This window comes from Solanum verrucosum, unplaced genomic scaffold (assembly GCF_900185275.1).
Source record: "Solanum verrucosum unplaced genomic scaffold, falcon-dt-bn FXZP01000194.1, whole genome shotgun sequence".
NCBI classification, from domain to species: domain Eukaryota; kingdom Viridiplantae; phylum Streptophyta; class Magnoliopsida; order Solanales; family Solanaceae; genus Solanum; species Solanum verrucosum.
Genome location: NW_026020416.1, coordinates 2,954,496 through 2,974,786, shown reverse-complemented (window position 1 = coordinate 2,974,786; position 20,291 = coordinate 2,954,496). Strand labels below are relative to the sequence as shown.

General features: G+C 37.3%; 1 protein-coding gene across 1 annotated transcript in view; it reads left to right on the top strand.

Annotated features, from left to right (window-relative positions):
• Positions 1–17,619, top strand: part of LOC125840911 (uncharacterized) — a 31,922-nt gene extending 14,303 nt beyond the window's left edge. Inside the window, exons 4-12 of the mRNA XM_049519891.1 lie at positions 5,208–5,502; positions 8,303–8,421; positions 13,994–14,126; positions 15,544–15,620; positions 16,198–16,395; positions 16,693–16,882; positions 16,978–17,159; positions 17,312–17,412; positions 17,484–17,619. Coding sequence (XP_049375848.1) covers positions 5,208–5,502; positions 8,303–8,421; positions 13,994–14,126; positions 15,544–15,620; positions 16,198–16,395; positions 16,693–16,882; positions 16,978–17,159; positions 17,312–17,412; positions 17,484–17,619 — 1,431 coding nt within the window. The remainder of the gene's footprint in view (positions 1–5,207; positions 5,503–8,302; positions 8,422–13,993; positions 14,127–15,543; positions 15,621–16,197; positions 16,396–16,692; positions 16,883–16,977; positions 17,160–17,311; positions 17,413–17,483) is intronic.
• The last annotated feature ends 2,672 nt before the right edge of the window (positions 17,620–20,291 follow it).

Sequence of the window (20,291 nt, the reverse complement as noted above, 5' to 3'; positions counted from 1 at the left end):
ACGTGTTTTAAAGCTGGCAGCCCCATCAGTCCTTCTATTAGCCACTGGATAATTCCTCGCGAACTGATGGATAATAGGGGGCGACTCACTTTCTTTTCCAACAACGTATCTCATCGGCAACTCTGTCCACAGTTGCATGGAGAAGGAAATTCCGGCATTGAGGATTGTCACCTCCTTCGGGATCCTCGAACCGTCGCCTTCAACCCTAATTCTTGCCCATTTAAGGTGATTTCTTAGTTGCGTCTCTTCCTCTGTTTCGACCCAACCCCCGCAAAAATCTCCGATGGATTTGAAGATTGTCTGCGACCATAGATGCAGTGGGGGCCTACAATTCTAATCCAGGTCGAGCTTGGCCTAATCTCTCTGTTTGAGGTCACTATTGTTGATGTCCACCAGTCCAAACAGACTTTTGTGTTACACCAGACCCAATCCCCTGCAATCACTTATTCAGCCGTATCTCTTGTCGCAAACTCGAACAAGAATTTTCCACCCCCCATCTCGTAAGTATTCAAACCATGAGTTTGTCTCCAGTTCTTGTTGGTCCAACCCCTCACTTCCGACAGGGTAGGTACGGTCATATCCCTTCCTTCAAAGCTTCCAACTAAGCTTCTCTGTAGGACTTCATTATGGGTATTCGGGGCATCATTAATGCGAATGATTTCCTAATCCTTCTCCTTCATTAATGTTGCTCTAACATTAACTCCATCTCCTTTACTGTTTGACCATTTAAAGATCCTAACCGCCTCTACAAAAGAGACATTGCTATCCACTAGTCTCTGTTTCATTCTGTTTTCCTCCACTCTATGTCTAGCGAGAAAACTCCCTATTTTATCTGCAAAGATGTCCCATCCTGAGTTAAAAGACAACTCAGGGATGATTATAACGGACCTCCTTCTACCTCTTATATTTATCAGGCTAAAGTATCTGCCGTGTTTGATGAAATTCCTAGCACAGAAAATTTCCGAGAGGGATTCTGTTTTCTTCCACCTTCTGACGGAATTTCCTTTTTCCTTTGAAGCTTCCTGCAAGATCTGGGTGATCCATATCATAGACCTCTTGCTAAAGGAGGTTCTTGTGATGACCCTTCTGCTCCTTTCCGTCCATTCGTACCATCGCCAGCCGTATCGCTAATTCTCTCGATGTCAAAAGACTTAAAACCTATCGCAAAATAAATACAGTCCTCCATAATAGAGGAAGGTTTAATAGAAAAAAGATGAAAGTGAGGGTTTCCGGTGATCGGAAGGACCACCGAAAAGGGGATGATGAGGTGAATCTAAAACATATTTTGGGAACTGTGTCTGGGAGAAAAAATGACCATTAACCTCATGCTTTCCCCTACAATACTCAAAATCTTGACGACTCTCGGGGTGCTCTAAGTCACCCAAAAAAATGTTCGTGTCCCCACTCCCCCCTCTCTTCATTCAAGAGTTTTTTTTTTGAGATAGTAACAAGTTGTAGTAAAATCAAAATCAAAAGGGGCCAGTGAAGACCTAATTACAAGGACGCTAAATCGAAACTGCAGAAATTATTAACTAGCAAATAAAGAGACTCTAGGAATATTAGTGTCTCTGCGTCATATATGTACTTGTCTTTACACCAAAAATGCAAAGTTGAATACAATTAAGCTTTATATTCTGAATAGGGTTGCTTTTGTTTTGAAAACATCTTGAGTTCCTTTCCCCCCAGATAGTCCACCATATGCAACCTGGCATCACGCTCCAACATTTTTTTTGAGCTTTAGTTCCTCTTCTTCTGCTCCAACTAGGTAGTACATCTAGTGTATTTGTTGGCATTTGCTCAACTCAAACCAATGCTAGCAAGAATATGTTTGACAGTTGAGTAGTCACCCTACAATACAAAAAGAGGTGACTATTTGTTTCAGCATCATAAGTGGCGGATAGAGCAAAGGTGTATTCTCTTTCTTTGCAGTCTGTCTTGTGTCAAACGAGCCTTTTTTACTGCCAACCAAACAAATCATGCCACCTTCTATGGTATGTTTGTCTTCCATAGCTGTCTCTAGGGTCAGTTTACTTGAAGATTCTTGTTATGATTTTCAAGTGATATGCTGTCTTGACTGTGAAAACTCCTTCTGTCTCTCAATCACCATAGTCTACCTTTCTCTATTGAGCTTCCATTGAAGAAATTAAGTGTGTTAAGGAAGGCACTATATCTGTCCATTTTGCAGTCACTGAAAAGTCCTCTGAAACTGCGGTCTCATCCTTGATTGTTCCATACCCTCATTGATACTGGCCCTTTGCTGCAGATTCAGTATGTAAACATCAGGGTATAAGTTCCTAAGTAAGCCATTACCTAGCCAATTATCTCCCCAAAGAGAACTATCTTGCCCATTCCCAACTTTCAATCTGATATTAATGCTGATATCATCCAATGATTTCTAATAGTCCTCCAAACACTGACCCTATAAACAGTGCTAATAACTTTGGTTTTCCTAGTATTCTTCTCCATAATTTTCTTTAATCACCCTCCTCTATAATGATTGATCTTCATTTGAGTATCTCCAGAGCCACTTAATGAGTGAACTTTGATTTTGCTTCCTAAGATTTTGTATCCCAATCCCCCTTTTGTTGTTTTCTTAGTGTTGAAGTTTTCCAGTTGACATGATGAACACCCTTTTTTTCCTTGTTGTGTTGCCACAGAAAGTTACTTTTCAACATATCCAGTCTTTTCTCAACTTGTGGAGTTATGGGAAAAATAGACATTGTGTAGGTCATACAAGCCCCCCCATCGCCAGAAACTTCTCCCCCATCTCCTGTGTTTTGACAGTAGTCAAGCCACTGCACTTGATCCTTGATAGGTCATACAAGGTCCTCTTCTTCCTCTTCCTCTTAATCTCTAAATCCATTGCTATGAGCTTATGTTGAGTTGTAAGATACTCACTCAGGATGGGGGCATACTGATGGAGAAAAGTTAACAGTGAAGGCAGCCTACAAGATAGCGATGGACCTGAATGCTATCACTGACAACTGACTTTGGAAGCTAATCTGGAAGGTCAAACTTCCACCCAAAGTTGTTTGCTTTAGCTGGACAGCGATGCATGAAGCCAGTTTACACAGGACAACCTTGCAAGGAGGAAGATTCGGATTGTGAATAGATGCCACATATGTTATAGAGAAACAGAAACTCATAGCCATCTGTTTCTGCAGTGCCTGGCCGCAACAGACTTATGGCACATGTTCCTCACCCTTTTTGGCCTCAGATGGGTAATGCCTGATACTATCAGGGAGGTTTTTGAATGCTGGAGCCACTGGAAAGTTGACAGCACCGTCAAAGATTTGGAAGATGATACCAACTGTCATCTTATGGACTATCTGGAATGAAAGAAACAGAAGATGTCCTCTGGTCTCTCAACTAGCCAAACTATGCTCAAAGCTAAATGTATTTTGTATTTATATAGTTTTTTTTTTCCCCAATGGATTCCCCTATAAGGTTTTTAGAGTTTGTTAGCTGTATGATAGTGTACTAGAGATAACATACTAGTGCTCACTCTTTTGTAACTTCTTGATGCCATGAATGGAATCAATTCCTTCATCTAAAAAAAAAAGATACTGAATATATCCTTGCAGTTCTTACATAGACTTCTATCGCACTTTCTAAGGAGTAAGTAATTTATCTAAATCTTAGTCACGATACTACGAAAAGGTCACCTAGTGATCCTCCTCCTTCGGGGAACTCGAATTAGCTATCACCAATTCAAAAGCGTTAGCAAAGTCCAAAAGCGAAACTCCTCCTTCATTTCTATCCCAAATCAAAACTGCCTCGGACATCAACATAACCCCTTGAAGTATTCCTGATGTGGCCATTGAAATCACCTCCTATGAATAGCTTCTCGGTGTGCGGGACCCCTCACTACCTCGTCCGAATCCTCCCAAAACTCCCTTTTATCCTCCTCACCCAAGCTTGCCTGTGGTGCATTTGCACTAATAACATTCAAGGTAAGTCCTCATAATGACCACTACAATTGAACAGAATCACAGCTTGTTTGCTTGGAGGCAGATATGGAGATCCAGGGCACCTTACAAAGTGGTATGTTTTTGTTGGACTGTCACATATGAAACAGTTCTTACACAACACTGCGAAAAGAATGAGGATGCTTATCATCTGCTTTTGCCTTGTAGCTTCACAACTCAAATCTGGAATATGTTTTTAAACACTACTTATGTTAGCTGGGTGATGCCTAGAAGGCTAGAATTATCAAACAATTTCTGCACTGTTGGACTGGTAAGGGTATTGGGAAGGAGAAAAGACGAGTCTGGGAGACCATTCCCTCCTGCATATGGTGGGTGATTTGGAAAAAAAGGAAACAAGGATCTTCTGAGAGAAAACGTGGAAGTGTACATACATTGAAATAAACATCTTCTTTTTTTTGGCCTTTTGGTATAACTAGAAGATGTTAAGTACAACAGATAGGATGTTCAGTTTCCTAAAGTGATGTAAAGGAATTAATTTGCGTGTATTTTGTCATACACTTTGTGCCTCTAATTAAAAAATCTTACCCTTCTCAAAAAATATGAAATAATGCTAATAACACTTTTTTGAGTAGCTTTCCACGAGTAGCAGTTCATAAATCCTCTTTAATTCTATGAATTATGTGAACAATCAGTTGTCGATAGAACTGTTAAAATTTGCCTATGGATGGTTGGTGAAGCAAAATTATGTATCAGTTTCTTTCTAACAAGCTCCTTGCTATGTCGGTTTTATATCTGCCAAAAGAACAGTTTTACTACAAGTTAAGTTCTCTGAATATACCACAGTTTGTCAAAGGAGGGGAAAAATCATTAGCGTGCCACTAACATAATGCTAATCAATACAATGGTGGAATCTAGTTCCATCTTGCATATGGTGGTCAATTTGGAAGAAAAGAAACAATAAGTGCTTTAAGAATATTACTAACCCAATGCAGAAAGTTAAAGAAAACTGCATTAATACTCTATATTTTTGGTGTAAAGAAGAGGGTATATATGAAGTAGATCAGTTAGTAGATTTCCTAGGCTCTTTGTAATCATGACTACTTTGCCTTTGAATTTTTTTTATTTTTTATTTTTGTTTGGTTGCCAACATACCCTCATTGCTGATGAATACAACTTTACCATTCTAAAAAAAAAAAAACATAATGCTAATCAAAACATCTCCTAGTTTCATTTTGTTGATGAGATTTTTGGCACTGATAAATGCTGTCTTTGGTTTAGCTGGAACTTTACTTTGGTGGCGAAGATGTCATGGATATGGTTGGCTTTAATAGTCCGAGGAATGAGATGGAATCCTTGAATTCAATTCTTACAGCCATTGCTAAGTTGGATGGAGAACATTGTTCAACCACCATATTGGAAGAATTACGAATTGCAGCTGTCGACTTGATTTCTGAGTTGGGAAAGAAATGTAAAGAGGAGAGCAAAGTTGTTACTCGGTCTAGCTGTGAGCCAGAGAAATGTTTACAACAGTGGGGCGAAGACCAAGGTGTGAAGTCACAATTGGAGATATCTTGTAAGTTCTCATCTTACCATTAATCCAAAAGTCAAAATAACGTAGTTATTTTTGGCATGCATGATCGAAAATGCGATGGGGAAAAAGGGGAAACTTATATTTTTTCTGGGCTAAGCTTTGGAGCCTAATCTAGGACTATAGAATTGCATTTCAGTTTACCATTGTGTATATAACTTCCCTGGTTACATGGGAGTTTTGTATGATTGTCATTTAGTTGGTGTTACTAAATCACTTCTGTGAATTTCAATTCTTTTTCGTTTGAGTTGTACACTTGTACTTGTCTTTAGTGTCAGAAAACTACTTCAAATAAAATGGAATAACGTTGACTACTGTCTTATTTTCACTTATTTGAAAGTTTTTCAAGGCAACCTTCATCTTCTTGTTGCCTTTCTTGCACCTACCCTGCAGACCCTCTTGCCCATACTCTCCTCGTCTTAACCTCTTGCCATCTACTTTCTACTTTCAAAACTTGTTGCAAGAACATTTTATGCCTATTAAACTTGCTCTTTTGTTTTTTTTATTATATAAAATCATGTCTTTCATTACATGTTTAGTGAAACAAATTAGCACATGTTTTCAAATAAATGCTTTGTGGTTGAGGTATGGGAGTAACAACTTGGAACACTTGATGTGGGCTCATCTGTGTCAATCTTGGTGGGCAGGATTACCATAGCAACCTGTGGTTGTGGGTTGGGAAGGCTGCAGGGTTTATAAGTCGAGGTGCAATAAAGCTGGCGTGGAGACCACCAACATTTTAATAAGGAAAAAACAAATTCTCCGTTTTTCCTTCACTTCTTCACCTGCTCTTCCTACCATCGTCGCTAAAATGTTCTCTGTGGATTGTTTGTTGTTCTGTTTGGTTGAGCTATGGTGAGATGGTGAAGGAATATGGTAGAGGATTGAGAGGTGGGATCAGGTCAATTACGGGCGTGGCGTAACCGGCCAATCAACTCGTTTTGGGTTTAACCTGTTGATCAACTCTACGCTGAGCTTCTAGTGAAAAACTAAAGCACTACCTTACACAATGAAATCCCGTAGTTTTGCAATAACTTGGCTTTGTTCTTCTCAAATAATAAGTAATTTCTGCTCGGCCTTTATAGACCTAAGGTGAATTACATAGGGTTTACACTTTTATTAAAGAAAGGAAATATCGGCTGTTCTGGCTTCAGTTATTTGTGGTCTTGCAGTGGTTAAAGGTGAGTGTAACTTTGGACGAGTGTCATTCTTTTTGTACTCTCCGTGTAAAGAAATGGTGAATTCAACTGTGAAATCTGTTGTTTGCTGCTTGTTTAGGATCGAATGCCTGCTGTATGTTTGTTAAAAAGAGTGGGCCAGTGAAGAATTTTTAGTGAAGGTGTCAAAAGATGGATAATACTGGCGAGCTTTTTCCCCTGGTAACTTTGTGAATTTGTTTTAAATGTGTATGGACTTTTATATTGAAGGTGATTTTTTGCTTGAATGGCATTGGGTGGAAATGATGGCTGTGCTTGGTGGCAAGTATGGATGGTTTACATGGTGAATTAGATGTGGTATTTTTTGTTTCAGAGGATGGTTTGTTACTTGCTGAAAAATGGGTGGAAAGGTGGTACAGGTCCTAGGTCCTGTGTGTGTCAATTTATCTTGAAGAGTACGGTTTTGTGGAATTTTGCAAGAAAAAAGGATTGGAACGAATGAAACTTCAAGGCGGAGTGAGGCAAACATGTTCTTCCAGCATGGTCCAAGGTGAAACGCTGGGGTACTAGCTACGGCTAAGTTGCTCGGACTCTTCACTTTTGGTGCCGCACCCATGACGACACGACATGGGTGTGGGTGTGGGATCCATGTACGATTTGGTCAACGGATTTTGGGTTCTTTGACCAAAATCGATGGGGAAAGTCTGGACAATTTTAATGGTTTCTATAACCAATACAAAAGCTAAGGTGAAATTGAAGGAAATGGAATATCTTTTATATAGAAATTTTTGTCACTCTTCTTCTTTTAATCTCCTTCCAGGATTCTCCTCAAGTTTTCCACATAATATCTCATTATCTAGGATTTATAACTCTATTAACTATTTTTTAGATATTTTAATTATTTTTAGGCAAATCCCCCCACCCGTATCCGTACATGGATCCATATCCCAGTATCTTAAAAATTAGATCATGAAGGATCTGACCTCTAGATCCGCCCCCGTATTGGACACCCGCACGCGAGTCCGAGCAACTTAGAATGGAATTTCAAGTTAAGGTGTGTAAAGGGAAGCCAACCTGTTAAGGTGTGTGAGTGCCAATGGGAAAAAATGCACGTCAAGGGGGGAAGTATGTATTAAGTCTGTGCTTCTATAATGCTTTATGATGCGGTCTTACCTTTGGTGTTTATCGTTAGGGAAATTTTATGGTGAGATTCCTGGAATAATACTCATCATCTTCCTCTTGAAGTTGCAGTTTCTTTTCCAATGCCAATGACATAGTGAATTTCTTTTCTTATTCTCTTTTGTTGATTGCCCAAGTTCTCACCATCCTTCAGCTATAGCACAACAACTTTACCATCACACTTTTCCCATTGTTTCAGCCGTATGCAGCCTTATAAACTGGTACCGTTTCAGCAATTTAGCGTCCTAGTCTTACTAGATAGTTGGACAATTACCTCCAGTGCAGGAGAAAATTTTCACTGGTTAATCTGACACTTTCTATGTTCATTTCCGGACATTATTTCACTTACAAACTGTATTAGTAAGCTCCTTCAATGGCTAACTTATTGATTGAATAAGGTAGAAATACTATTTTGATTTCCTTGCACATTTGTGTATCTTGTGATGCAGACTTTGAAGGAGCTGGAAGGGGAGCCGTTGCAAGACAAGATATGAGAATTGGAGACATTGCCTTGGAGATCCCTTTATCCATTGTCATTTCAGATGATCTTGTACATGAATATGACATGGTATACTTTGTCAATGTTATGGGCATTTGTTGATTGAATCAGTTATGTTTTTTCTCCTTTTACAATTAGATTTCACTGTTTTGGCTTTTGCATGCTTGACACTTATCAATTTTAAACTATAGCTGATTGAAGCGCCTTTAAATGAAGTCGTCATAATTTTGTAAAGTACAATGTCTAATTTTCAGGAATAGAGCATAACCTAAAATGAGATTGGATGGGAGAATTGACTTGCAAGTCCATTTGGAGTCAACACTTCAATTCTAGTAGTCTTGTAGGAACCTTGTCTCCACACACTGACTCTCAACTTGATACTTTGAAGGCACTTCTCCATTTGCTTTGAGTTCAAAATTTTGCCCTGTGGTACCAGTTAAGATGCTTTCTTCTGTGCAATAATGATTTTTCGAAGATTTTGGGTAGTATTGGGAAATTTATACAGCACTAGAGACGAGAAGGGAGAAACTGAGAATAGTAGTGAGGAAATAAGAGAACCATCAGAGAAAGATAAGAGTACAAGAGATCAATGATAAAGTACTAAGTGTGTCAAAACAAAGAAGAGTGGGATATATCTATAGAGTAGAAAACCATGTACATTTTGGAGACTGTTAGAACTTTGTCTTTAATGAAAAGATAAGGATAAAATTAAAGATTCTCTCACAACATGTATGGGCAGGAATACTTCAGGAGCATGTGCTTGTGTGTGGGAGGGGGGGAGGGGACCAGCTACCCACTGAATTAGTCGAGGTCTGTGTGAGGTGGTGAACGCATCACCACTTCTAAAAAGGGGCTAAATTAAAAATTATGATAAATCAAACTAAGATGGTGATTTTAATAATAATGAGGATAAAAATATAATGTACAATGATTTGAACATAATACAAAATCTAAAAGGTAAAGATGAAAAAATAAAATATTCTTAAATCTGACGAGATTTCAAAATTTTACCTTCTTCATTTCCTACTCTATATTCTCCCAAATCACTTAAAGCTGCACCATTGTCTTCTGGTGGAAGAGAACTCGACTGCTATGGGTACCTAAACAAGCCACTAGTTGAGAAACTATGATTGCATTAATCAACATACTAGAATCTGAGGAGGTGTAGGCTTTAAGATACGTGCAGAGCTACTAGAGAATGATACGCAAAACTAATGGCCATATAATTTGGTGAATCCATCAAATATGTATTTTATCCCAAGCTCATTGAGATGGATGGAATAAGGACCAACAGTAGGGGCAGTAGCTTTTTTAAAGGAATTTCTTGGTCGACATCTGTTCAAGATAAGTTCAAATCATGATATCAGATTTTCATACCACTCAGCAATCAACTCGAATCCAACTAGCTTTACTTTAGCAAAAAAGGATATTGAGCTTGTCATACCAATCAAAGTGATCTTCTAAGATATCTATCCAAATCTTGACTGGTTGTAATTAGAAGATCCTAGGAATGATGTAAGTAAAACTTTTTGGAGGTGGACTACACTTTGATGTAGTATACCTGTGGATATATAGAAGTAATGTTACCTTTCTCAAAAAAGATATCTATCCAATCAAGTAACAGAACAATATGTCAAGTTTCCCCCTCAAAGCTAGGCACTTTCAATGAACAGAACTATGTGGCCAAGTTTCCCCGTCAAAACTAGGCACTTCCGCCTTGGCTTTTTTGTAGAAAGTCATTCTGGATATTATAGGCAGGAGAAGAAGAGAGTAAGGATTTTAGGAATATTTGGCTCTGTTACTCTTCATGCTCTTTGGAATTGTACAGTGTTTTCAAATGGTATTAATAAGATGATCTATATTTACATCCAGGAATATTGTTAAATATTTCAAAATAAAGATATATTTGTTGTAAGTACAGGATTTTACATGCTTTAACATCTTAATTACAGGGATATACAAAGATTCTTAACATGTACAAATATTACCAAAAAAAAGTCCTTTGCTAGAATGTTGTAGATATTCTAGGATATCCCTAGAATATCTTAATGATTCGAACAATACTAAAGTTCAAATTCTTATTAATTACAGACTAATGCACTTTTTATGACTCCTCGGAAATAGGAATACACATAACCCTCTATAAATAAGGGCAATCCTCTAAAGTTAAAGAACCCTCTTCTACAACATTTAAGAAGAGGACACAATATAGAGGCTTAATCTCTCAATTATCGCTTTCAAATGTATTGCAATTTGAAATTTGGAGAGAGTATTAAGGTCATATGAGACACTGCTACAAGTGGGAACCTAACCCACCTATTATTCCACTTGGTATCAGGTTTATATTAGTTTATAGGATGGTCCACAAATTTTTTCCTTCTTTCCCTAAAAAAAAAGGACCCTTTTGCTATGCTGTTGATAAAAAAACCCAAAGGAACCACTAAACACAAAGAGAGAAAAATATACCACTATATTAGTGTATACATTATCTCCTTTGGTATATTTTAGATATTGTCTTAGGGTTTGACACACCGATCAAGAAAAACATTCAATAGCATTAATTATAGGTGTTGGCCATATTACACATTTATCTCTCTTAACAATGAGTAATAACTGTTGATAGATGTTTTACAAAATTGTATAGATCATTGATAGGAGCAAGGGTAGATTTGAAAATAAATAAATTAATGCCTTCTTGGTTTCCTATGACTTAATTTGGACCAGCTATTATGTGCACCAACTGAGGGCGAATTTTAGTATCTTGTAAATGGCTGTGTAGATAGATACACCCTTCAATAATATTTTTCTTGTTTATTTCTCATATGATATCAAAGCCATCACAAAATATCATCACCTTGCATTTTGTTTTGTGACTAAAGATTATTCCGGCACTGTCAGACGACCCGATTCTGGTTTCAATAGGTGTTGTGCAAAATCGAATTACACTATCAGGGCCAGCATCTCACCGCGACCAAATCCAAAGTACATCATCCGGTATAAACCTTCCATGTTTCCCCACTTGCCGGGGTGATTGTAAAAAGGTTCCGTAGATCTAGTCTGGCGGGATTTTTTCTTCCCTTGTGGTCACCTACTGTTTCCGACCATAATCCACAAATTTGTTTATGGAAATAGTCGTCCGAACAGTGTTTTTTTCGCCAGAACAAAGACTTTGGGATTCCTTTTTTTTTTTTGGTTGATATTGTTCCAATTTGTTCCTCTTCAATTGAGGCTGCCTAGCTCTTTTGAGCACATGCTACGGGTTTGCACTAGATTCCGATTGCTAGACTTGGGTTTGGCACAATCAAATCTATTTTTGTGGTAAACTGTGTTTTCCAGCAATGTTTCAAATCTCTCTTTGCATTATTTGCTGAGAACTCCCTTCAATCCAGCCATGTCTCTCGGAGTTGATGCATTGAATTCCAAAAAAACACGGGAGTTGGAATCAAGTCCTATGGTTACTTCAAAACCCTTGGGAGACCAGAAAATCGAGCTCCATGGTCAATGAAGAATAAACAAGGAGGAGATCATTTTAGAAGGTCTCGACCTAAGTGTAGTTGTTGTAATAGGTTTTAGACACACTTGTGAAGTATGTTATATTCTGCATGGTCCACCACCCAAGAATGCTAATGTTGCTAAAACTAAACTACATGTAACCAACGAGTTTATTCATCTAAAGAAGAATATAATGAGTTCCTTCAATAAGGAGCAAGTAAGAATGCATCTCCACAAGTAGCCTCCATCGCACAGTCTAACACCCTTGGTTTGTGGGTTGTGGACTGGGACGCTTCTGATCATGTTTTTGGTGATAAATCACTTTTGTCAAATATTGATTATTCAGTCTCTTTCCGCTGTTACTTTAGAGTTTAGCCAATGAGGTCTAAGCAAAATGTCCCTAGTTGTCTTTTAATCTTGCATCAGGCCAGTCATTTGACTCGTGCCCTAAATTGTACCATAATATTTTTTGATGATTCTTTTGTTAAACAGGACTGCATTTTGGGACAGATGATTGGCATAGAATATGAATCAACTACCTTACCACTCCCGATTCCTCCAAAGCTTGTCTTGCTATAGATCCTCCCAATTTAATTCAGAAACGAGTAGGACATTCAAGTTTGTTCAAGCTTACAGAAGATGGAACCTAGTTTGTCTAATCTGTCCATGTAGATTGTGAGTCGTGTACAACTTGGGAAACAGACTGGCACTAACTTTCCACGTAGTTCTGAGAGTCGTGGAGAGTTAATTTTTTTCTTAGTCCACTATGATATTTGGGGTCCTAGTAGAGTCAGGTCAACCTTAGAATATTATTATTATGTTAGTTTCATTGATGATTAGTCAAGATGTACTTAGAATTTATTAATAAAAGATTGTTCTGAGCTGTTTCTTTATTTAAGAGTACTTGTGCTAAAATACAAAATCAATTTGGTGTCTCTATGCTTGCCTTTCATAGTGATAATGCCTTTCACCAAGGAATTATTCATCAAACATCTTGCCCGTAATCCCCTCAATAAATGGGATACTAGAGAGGAAGAACAGGTAACTCATTGAGACTTCACACACTCTTCTAATTCAATCTTATTTTCTGCTGCGGTTTGGGGCGACGCAGTTCTCACATCTTGCTATTATTAATTGGATGCCCTCATCTTCAACTCCACCGGATAACTGAACTGTCCCTCTTAGACTAGGGTTTTGGTGGATGGATTGTAACAAAAATTGGATGGACTAGCTCGGATGAAGAGGCGAGCGCTACAGAATAAGGAACCTCACTGGAAAGTCTTTAGAATTACTTGCATACGCAGGCCCGTGGACAAATCTAGCCAAAAAAGTTGGGGTTTTTCCTGCCGCATGACAACTTCGATAGGGTTGCCCATTTATGGGTTTTCTCACCAAGATGTGCTGAGTCCAACTCATATGTTGGTTGATGCTCAACACCCACAACATCCACAAAATTGAAGTAGGACGAGACAATTGCTGGAAAGAAAGAATAATTGCATAATGACTATTTATATTCTTCTTGATATCACTGTAAATGCACAATAACTAGTAACTCACGAAAGCTCAGTTACCATGTGAGAGATGAAACAAGGAAGAATATATTGAGAGACAACGCTTCTTGATTATTCCCTCAAGCGATTGAGGTTTAAATAGCAAAGTGTACATGTCCTAAGAAAGTAAAATATAATCAATCACATAATTACAGGATACTACAATAATTACAAGATTCTTAGTAAGTGCCAAGACTGATGTAACACTAGAAGGGAGAGGGAAAAGGGAGAAGAATAGAAAGAGAACAGCAAAAATAAGAGGAAGAAGTAGAACAACTAATAAAAAAATATTCATCAAATGTGTCAAAGAAAAGTACGAAGGGTCCTGTTTATAGAGTAGGGAACCCTGAGCATATTAGACTTATGAAATAACTTTATGTCCATCTTTAATTGGGAGAAATGATATATATGAAATCCAATCTGAAAAATCCAAACCTAATTTTTAAAATCTACAATAGTTCAACTTATTTTATGAAACCTCTCAACTGCAAATTCTCATGCTTTATCGGCATGAAAAGCTGAGAAGAGTGTATAGGTATTTACACCCTACCACTGACAGTCTTATAAGAGTAGCTAACAAACTTTTCATTATGTGACAGTATTCCATTTTGGAAAGGGTCGAGGGCATGTCAGCAGAAACAATGGTACTGTTGTGGAGCATGAAGGAGAAGCACAACCCTGATTCCAAATTTAAATTGTACTTTGATACGCTGCCAGAGGTATTTAATACAGGTTTGTCTCTTGCAACAATGTTTTCACTCTAATTAAATAAAGTATTGTCGGTTTGTAAGTCCATCTAATATGGAGTTGGGCCTTCCTCTATACTTGTCCCTATCTTGTGAGCACTGAGTAGTTATCGACCTTAGCCTGTTGATCCATAAGTGGACAATTTACATGTGTGCATATGTTTATGTTTTATGTATGCGGGTGTCTCAGGTGCGCAGTTGGTTTGAGAATGGCATGCGACCTTCTGGTTGTATAAATTACCAACCTTCTTTTGTTATATAAAGTAAACTTGTTGCTCCTTCCCCCGTATATTTTTACCCACCCGATAGAAAGAAAGAAAATTGTTCACGAGTTTGACATACAACAATATGGTCTGTATATTGTTAAAAGAATGCATGTGGACACTCTTCTTTATAATGTACATGGCATAACATATCCTTAGGGATTGATAAACTCTCTTTTTTGGTTATTTCGTTAATTAGCATAACATGAATGTATATGTACCTATCACATTGTTGAATAGATGACAAGGAAATTACTCCGCATTTTTGTTAAGTTACATGGTATTAGAGCCTCTAGGGCTCAAAGTTTTGCTCAATATTTTCAAAATCTGTTTTTTTAGAAAAAGTGTGGTTATTTAGGTCACCCTATGGATCTGAATGTTTAACTCCTTCTAGGACAGGGGGAGCCACTTAGTAATCCTGAAAGGTGTAAACGGCTCGTTGGAAAGTTGAATTATCTCACAGTAACTAGACCTAACATCTCTTTTCCTGTGAGTGTTGTAAGTCAATTTATGACTTCCCCTTGTGATAGTCATTGGGATGCAGTTGTTCGTACCCTACGATATATAAAATCAGCTCCCGGTAAAGGACTACTCTATGAGGATCAAGGCCATGAGCATATCACTGGATATACAGACGCTGATTGGGCAGGATCACCCTCTGATAGACGTTCGACATCCGGATATTGTGTTTTAGTAGGAGGTAATTTGGTGTTGTGGAAGAGTAAGAAACAGAGTGTGGTTGCTCGATCTAGTGCAGAATCAGAATGTCGAGTAATGGCGGCAGCAACTGGTGAACTAGTTTGGATCAAACAGTTGCTGGGAAAACTAAAATTTGGTGAAATTGATCAGATGGAACTTGTATGTGATAATCAAGCAACCCATCTTTAGAGATGGATAGAATTTCTCTTTTGATTATTTCCTTAATAGCATAGCAGTAAATGTTTATGTACCTACCACATTGTGGAATACATGACAAGGAAATTACTCCACATTCTTGTGTACTTACATAGATCATTGTACTTATTTGAAGCCCTATTCAGTTTATTGTACTTGCTCCTCTATTACTATTTCTTCAGGTTTCTATCATGGTTCAGTTTTATGCCTTATATGACATCCTTTTGGTTGTTTTATACTATACAGGTTTGAGTTTTGGAATGGAGGCTATAATGGCTTTAGATGGAACCTTGCTGCTAGAAGAGATTGTCCAAGCAAAAGAGGTTCCAGTCTTTGATCCAATTTGATTTAGGCTAGTATGTTCATAGAACAGGGAAACTCTCCAAAACTGCATAAACTTGTTCGGTAGAAAAAAAAGAGCCATGTTTTCTTGTTGCTAATATGACTGATAACATGTTAACAAGGTTGTTCAACCAAGCCAGTCTCAATACAAAGCTCTTTTTTCATTCAAGATGGAGTCATATTTTGATGGTTAATGCTTATTAATTGGTACATGTCTACAAGCAGTATGGTGGCAAAAGAATAATTACATTTGAGATTCTTCATTTTGTTTCAGAACTGTTATTCCTTCGTATATCACTCGATCAACTAAATTTTATATCATATTCCTTCAGTTGGTAATAGTGTAGTAAGTTGTTCTTTTGTCTATATTTGGTTTGCCATCAGTGTTTCCTTTTAATTTCCCGTACTTTTTCAAATGTCATTAGAATATGTGACAGGCTGGGCCGCTGGGGCAAAGCAAGTTGGCTTGTTTACACTTTTTAATGCTTTATTTCTGAACTCGTCTCTCATTTACTATTTGTCCCATTTCCCAGCATGACTTGAATAATATTCCTGCAGCACTTGCGTGCACAATATGATGAATTATTTCCATCCCTATGCAATGATCACCCAGATGTATTTCCTCCGGAGCAGTACAGATGGGAGCAATTCTTATGGGCTTGTGAACTTTGGTACTCCAATAGCATGAAAATTATGTTTACTGATGGAAAACTGAGAACCTGCTTGATTCCAATTGCAGGTTTTCTTAATCATTCGGTAAGTTTATTCTTCCCTATAGTATATTTTCTTTCCCTTCATGTGCTTTATATTGTTGGTAACAGGGAACTGTAATATTGTGAAATTGTTTGATGTGCCTGGAGCTGGAGTTATACTTGCTGACTTGAGCTCTTGTAACGTGCCATCTGTGTCTCCAAAGTTTAAATATCATAAATTGGAATATTTGTTGTGTTCTGAGTATTTTAGGTGGAGTATAGTACAGAAATTTTATATATCAGGTTCTTCACATACAAATTTTGACATCTTTCTGGTTATGCTCACTTCTCTTTTCTTCAGACTTGTCCACACATAATGCACTATGGGAAAGTTGATTCCACGACAAATTCTATAAAATTTCCTTTGTCAAGGTCGTGTAATGCAGGACAACAATGTTTTCTTGGCTACGGGAGCTTCTCTAGTTCTCATCTACTGACCTTCTATGGTTTTCTACCACAACTAGATAACTACTATGATGTGATTCCGCTAGGTAATTTCCTCTATGTCAAGATCGCTTTACACCTAAATACCATTCATGGGCACTCCTGTAATTATTATTTGAACAAGGGCATGTTTTCCTGGCAGATATTGATGTTGCAAGTAATGAAGATTGTGCAGACACAGACCCTACACCTGATTGGACCTCCCATATGGTCCGTGGAACCTGGTTCTCAAAGAATCACGGCATCTTCCATTATGGGTTACCACCGCCTTTACTGGATCGTATGCGTAGATCTCGGAATCCTTCCTTGCAGTCAATGACTCTTGTAATCCCATATTAATTCTCTGTCACGGCTTTTCTTTACCCCATAACCCTTATACATATTGCATACTTTCTTAATTTTATCAACTTTTTTTCCACTTACCTAATTAGCTATATGATTTACTTCACCTGAAATACATATATCAATCTGTACAGACACCAAAGAACTTGGAAATTGAACTCGAAATACTTAGGGACCTTTGTTCTATGTTCGAAGAGATGCGGGATGGGCTAGGAGATCCTGAATTGGATAACAGGTAACAGACAACACATCACTTTAGAGAGATGAATTGCATTGGCCTAACCAAAATGTACTTTAACATGTCAGGGAGACCACAAGTTGGGATGTAAAGCTTGCAGTGGATTTCAAAGATTTACAGAGGAGGATTTTCTCCTCCATTGTTGCTTCATGTCAGGCAGGATGTGAGTTGGTAAAATGTGAAATGCAAAGATACACATTGTAGTGTAGCGCTACCGGAAGGAAACAACAGTGCTGAAGCTCTTCTATTTTTTAGGATTGTTAAATTATTACTGCAAGTAATTTTATTAAGATAAACCTAGTCAACTAGTTAGCACTTTTAATTAGGAGTTGAATTCTATTTGAATTTTGAATAAGTTGTATTTTATAGACTTTAGGAGTGGTATTTTCAATATATCTTTTTGCTTATTTTTAGGTTTAGAAGTTAATACTTTTATTATAAATTGTATTCTTAGACTGTCGTAAAATATGTTTAAATTTCAACTTCATTTTATAAGTTCTCTTTCTTGTTTTTCATTCTTTCAATATTTTTATTCTTTCCGTGTAAATTCTTTTCTAAAACCAACAATTGGTATCTAGAACCATTTTCTCAAGGGACCCGAGTGAAGAGATGAATTTGAAAATAGTTTTTCACAAATGGCACCATGTATTTTTCATGGTGAAAATTATCAATTACGGGTTGTAAGAATGGAAACATACTTAGAGGCTCTTGATCTTTGGAAAGATTTGAAAGAGGATTATGAAATTAATCCGTTGCCAAATAATTTCACCATAGCTCAAATTAAGAGTCACAAGGAAAAGAAAATTACGAAGTCTAAGGTGAAGGAAATTTTGTTTGCTATTGTTTCAATAACTATTTTCATAAGAATTATGTCTCTCACATCACCAAAAGAAATTTGGGATTATCTAAAGAAAGAATATATTGGAGATGAAAGAACTTGGGAAATACAAGTATTGAATTTAATAAGGGAGTTCAAGTTGCAGAGAATGAAAGACTCTGAGAAAGTCAAAGAATATTCAAACAGATTGCTTTGAATAGTTCCCTCTAGCAAATAAGGTGGAGTGGGCAAGGCAGAGAAAACATGAAAAAACAAGCTCAAACTTCAGCATTTCCATTATCTGTTCCAGTAAAGGAAGCATTTCCTGTGAATAAGAACTAGAACATGGATTTGGTCGGGAGCTAAGAGAGATTAGAAAGGTTTAAATAAGAGTGCCTAGCGTCTTTTGCTCTCTCTTATAACAAGGTAAAGTTACTAGGCATTGAATTTAAAGATTCAAGAATTGTTGAAAAAAATTCTTGTTACAATACCAAAGATATGAAGTATGTATAACTTGATGGAATTGTTAAATTCTTTTTAGGAACAGAAACAAAGAAGACTTACGAGGTAAGTTGGTATTGTTGAAGGAGCCTTAGCAGCCAACCATAAAGCTCAAAATAGGGGTAAAAATTTCAAAAATTACCCACCTCGTGAGCGTTGTGGAAAAATGGGTCATCCACCATACAAATGTTGGAAAATGCCAAACATGTAGTGTAGCAAGTGCAATCAACTTGGCCATGAAACAATGATTTGAAAAAATAAATTTGAGAACCATGAAGTAGATGTACGTGTTGCTAATAAAGAAGAAGACCATCGTTTTGTTGCAACATGTAACTCAAGTAAGGTTTCGACAAATTTTTGGCTGATTGATAGTGATTGGACTAACCACATGACTTATGACAAGAGTTTGTTTAAAGAAATAAAGCTTATTAAAATATCCAAAGTTAGGATTGTAAATGGTGATCAAATTTTTGTTGAAGGAAAAGAAACTATTGTCATCAAAACAAGTTCAGGTAATAAGGCCATTTCAGATGTTCTTTATGTACCTAATATTGATCAAAACTAGTTGAGTATTTGTTAGTTGGTAGAAAAGGGATACAAACGATCTTTTTGAGGATAAGAATTGCTTCACTATAGTTGGTGTTGGAAAAGAAGTTTAAAATTTTAATGTCACACCCCGAGCCTACACCCTGGACGTGGCCGACACTCGAGAATTATTACTGGTCCCTAATCGAACCGTAGACCTGACTCAGTACTCACCGGAAGACTTACTCAATAGTGTATGAACTCAAAAGTAAAGGTTTCTCAAAAAGTCTCAAAGTAAATAACTCAGAATATTTATAAAAAACATTCAACTAGCCAAAAAAGGCAACTCAAGTCTTGAAATTAACAATTGAAATGGAAAAGATTCCTCAAAAAGCCTCTAATAACTATGATGGAAGTCGAGACAAGATCCACAACATTCTAACAAGACTGAAAGTAAATGTGGAACCCTCCAGAAGCAAGGAGGCTCACCAAAGTTGACTGGGACTGCAAGTGGTATCAACAGAGCGCCTGTTGATGACCTTGAATACCTGTATCTGCATTATAAAAAGATGCAGGCCAAATGACGTCAATACATTGAATGTACAAGCATGCAAGTGGAACTCTAAAGCATAGACATAATCTTGAACTGATAAAAAGGAAGAACATACTCACCTCATCTCAACTCAACTCAACTCAATGATACTTAACTCAGAAATACTCAACTCAGTTCAATATAAAAGTAACAATAAAGATGCAGTATAAAGAAAGGTTTTCAAATAGTAGATAATAACTCAATGTATATAAAAATACAATAACAAACTCTTTACTCTTATTTGAAAGATTCTCTAACCAGCAACCATCACTATGAGCTATGTGATGATACAACGTCTCTCCCACGCTGCCAGAACTGTCCTATACCTTGCCGGAGTATAAGACATTCTCAACTAAGTAGATCCACTAAGCTATGCTTAAAAAGCAATAAGGAATCATCTAAAAAGTATGACCTTTTACCCATGTTGGCATACATGGTTTA